The sequence below is a fragment of the Cryptomeria japonica genome, chromosome 1 (assembly GCF_030272615.1).
Source record: "Cryptomeria japonica chromosome 1, Sugi_1.0, whole genome shotgun sequence".
Lineage (NCBI taxonomy): Eukaryota > Viridiplantae > Streptophyta > Pinopsida > Cupressales > Cupressaceae > Cryptomeria > Cryptomeria japonica.
In genome coordinates, this window is record NC_081405.1 from 703,440,726 (window position 1) to 703,443,715 (window position 2,990).

The 2,990-nt window shown below is 33.7% G+C and overlaps 1 protein-coding gene across 1 annotated transcript; it reads left to right on the plus strand.

Annotated features, from left to right (window-relative positions):
* The first annotated feature begins 710 nt into the window (after positions 1 to 710).
* LOC131858661 (ankyrin repeat-containing protein At5g02620-like) lies at positions 711 to 2,679 on the plus strand. Its single transcript, XM_059211957.1, has 3 exons — positions 711 to 914; positions 2,051 to 2,400; positions 2,589 to 2,679. The coding sequence occupies exons 1-3, from the start codon at positions 711 to 713 to the stop codon at positions 2,677 to 2,679; spliced, it is 645 nt and encodes a 214-aa protein (XP_059067940.1).
* The last annotated feature ends 311 nt before the right edge of the window (positions 2,680 to 2,990 follow it).

The following is a 2,990-nucleotide window of genomic DNA, read 5'->3' on the forward strand; positions in this document are numbered from 1 at the left end:
CCTTCACGTGTTTCACTATTCTTTTCTTTAGAAGAGATTAGAGCTTGTATAGGTTCTTGTTTGAGTTGAGCTCTGTATCACTCAACTAAGATAAAATAGCCATTCTTGAACAATATCATATTTAATGATAAGACCAACTTCTTTATTTTAACTATTTATTTTATAATTAAAAAAAAATGTCACTTGACAATGATCTTGGATGTCTATTTTATAGATCTGGTGAAGCATATATTAGGCTTAATAGAAGCAGTAGAGTTAATCCATGAAAAGCACAAATGGTGATACAACCTTGCATGTAGCTACTAGGGAGAAGCTACGTGCATATAATGAGCCAATTAATAGAGTTTCAACCCAAAATGTGTTATTATGTTAATGACAACCACAAAACACCACTTTGTATGGCAGTGAAATAGGGGCATCTGGAAGCAATAAAAGAGTTGATAAAGTGGCGGCTAGATGCTGTTGAAATACCAAATAGTTGTGGAATGAACGTGTTGCACTTAGCTGCCCAACTTAGCCAAGTGAGAATTGTTGATTGCTTGAATAAAATGGTATGTTTATCAAACATAGTTAACTAGGGACTTGAGAAGCCTCCATATATAAATGCTCATCCTGTTAAAGGAAAAGAACATTCTTCAAAGTCAGAGCCCCTAGAAAGTGGAGGGAAAAAAGTTGTTCATACTGTAGTAAGATGCAATCAGCGAGTTGAAATGCCTCAAATCGCAATCAATCACCTTGCTTCAAAAATAGAGTCCGTGGAAACTGGTGGAAACAAAGCCATGAATATTGCAGTAAGCTTTAACCAGGGATCTAAAATGCCTCAAATCGCAATCAATTCTTCTTCTTCAAAGATAGGGGCATTGGAAAGTGGAGATACACCTCTACATATTGCAGCAAGGAACAAAAATATTCGTGTAAGTTTCTTTTTATCCCGTGCTTCTGAAGCTTTTTGCAGCAAAGAAGAAATTTTTTCGTGCAAGTTTCTTTTTATCCGGTGCTTCTTAAGCTTTTGTATTTATGTCAGATTTCTAGTTATTACAAAGTATTACTATGTAATCTGAAATATTAGAATGTACGTTTCACATCAGACTCCTTTTTCAGAAATTACATGAATTATTTTGTATATTCTAATTAGACATGCTAAAAAATGGCTCTGCTAATTGTTGTTTTACATTGTCATTAAAGTTAGCTCTACCATTTCACACACAAGGGTAACATCTGTTTTCTTTTTAATGAGATTAAATTTTGTAGCTAAAAGAATAATTTTTCGGTTGAAAATAATGATAAATGATTAGTAAACTTTGCTGGACATATAAATAAATAAAATTGACTATTAATATGAATATAAGAATCATTTTCAATTTTTTCCCTCTCTTGGAGGTTCTAGAATCTTTCCTTCCCTTGCTTTAACTTAATCCCATTAGTCAGCTCTATCCTCTCATTTCTGCTCTCTATTTATGTCATCCTGATTTATCATCCTTATTTCTGCTTTCTAGTTCATCCTCATATTATGAATGATAATCTATAACATTGTTGATGAAAAAAATTGTACATAATTTAATAAAAAAATTGAACAAATTTAGCATTATGAAATGTAAATAAATATATCATTAAAATAAGTGTTCCTCAGTCGTGAAGTCTAACCTACAAAACCTTTGAGTTCCTCCAACTCTTCTTATTCCCATGTATTTTGATTTTAATGAGAGTTTTATAAAAATTGAAGAGGATAACATTTTGAGATTGATGAGAATTTATATTACTATGTTGCAATCATTGAAGAAGAATAAAATTCAGTTTTCTCATGGATGTAGCCAGCTTTGATGAATCATGTAATTGATGATGTCCGTGCAATTTTGTATTTGCTGTAATTCTATTGCTCTATTTTCTTAACAAATTTAGTTGGGTAATATGTTCAAATTATTGTAACTGTCAGTTAAAGTCATGAAAATAAGAGCTGAAATACCCTCTTAGCTAATGAAGAAGCAAACATCTTCCAATGCAGAGATTCCTAAGCATGCCCATCTTCTAAATTCGATAATGCATTTTGTAGAAGGTGGAATCACTGTTGAATATACAAGGAATAAACAAAGATTCAGTTAACGATGAAGGCTTAACGGCCCTTGACATTGCAAGAGAGAACACAGAGCACCATGAATCTCACAAGATAATTAGAAAGCTAGCTAATTATCCCCCGAAGGGAAGGCATTTCCTGTACATCGCCTTAAAGGTAACCTCACAAAAGTATGAGAATGTCATGAACTTGGTGAACAAAGCATATGATGACAGGCGCAATAAAGAACTAGTGGTGGCAGTGTTGTTAGCTACTATGTCATTTACGCCAGCCTTCACCATTCCTAGTGGTTTTCAGATGAAGGTAGGGAATGGAGAAACAAAGGAAATGTTAGGTTTGCCACTCCTGATTGGATTTGACTCCTTTAAGACATTTCTTATTTTTAATTACCTAGTCTTCTTTCTGTCACTACTTGTTGTGCTCATGTGGCATTTGAGTACACCCCTTAATATAGGAGACAAGGTACTGTTCCTTTGTGTAACCAATGTGTTGGTTTGCTCCAACTTTCTCTTGACAGGATTACCTTTCATCACTGTAGTGTATTCCATGCTTGTGCACAAGCTCAATATGCTCGCTTGGTTCCTGATTGGCTTCTTCACGATCATTAGCAGTTGTGGTATTTGGATTTTTATCTAATTGAATGCAAGGTTTATTGTAAATATGGCGAGATTCAACTACCTTTATGGTACAATGCCTCAATTTAATGATGGTGTGTGTTAATCTTATAAAGATTCGGTTACTACTGAGAGGGGGTGGGTGAATGAATATTAAGACAATTTATAACTTCAAATCAAAATAGCATTTACAACAGATCTGAAACCAATGAATCTATCCCTTTAGTAGATCTCATACACTTGTTGCCCACTTATGCAATCTTATTAATCAGAATATTCACCAACTAGATATTTGATCAACACAT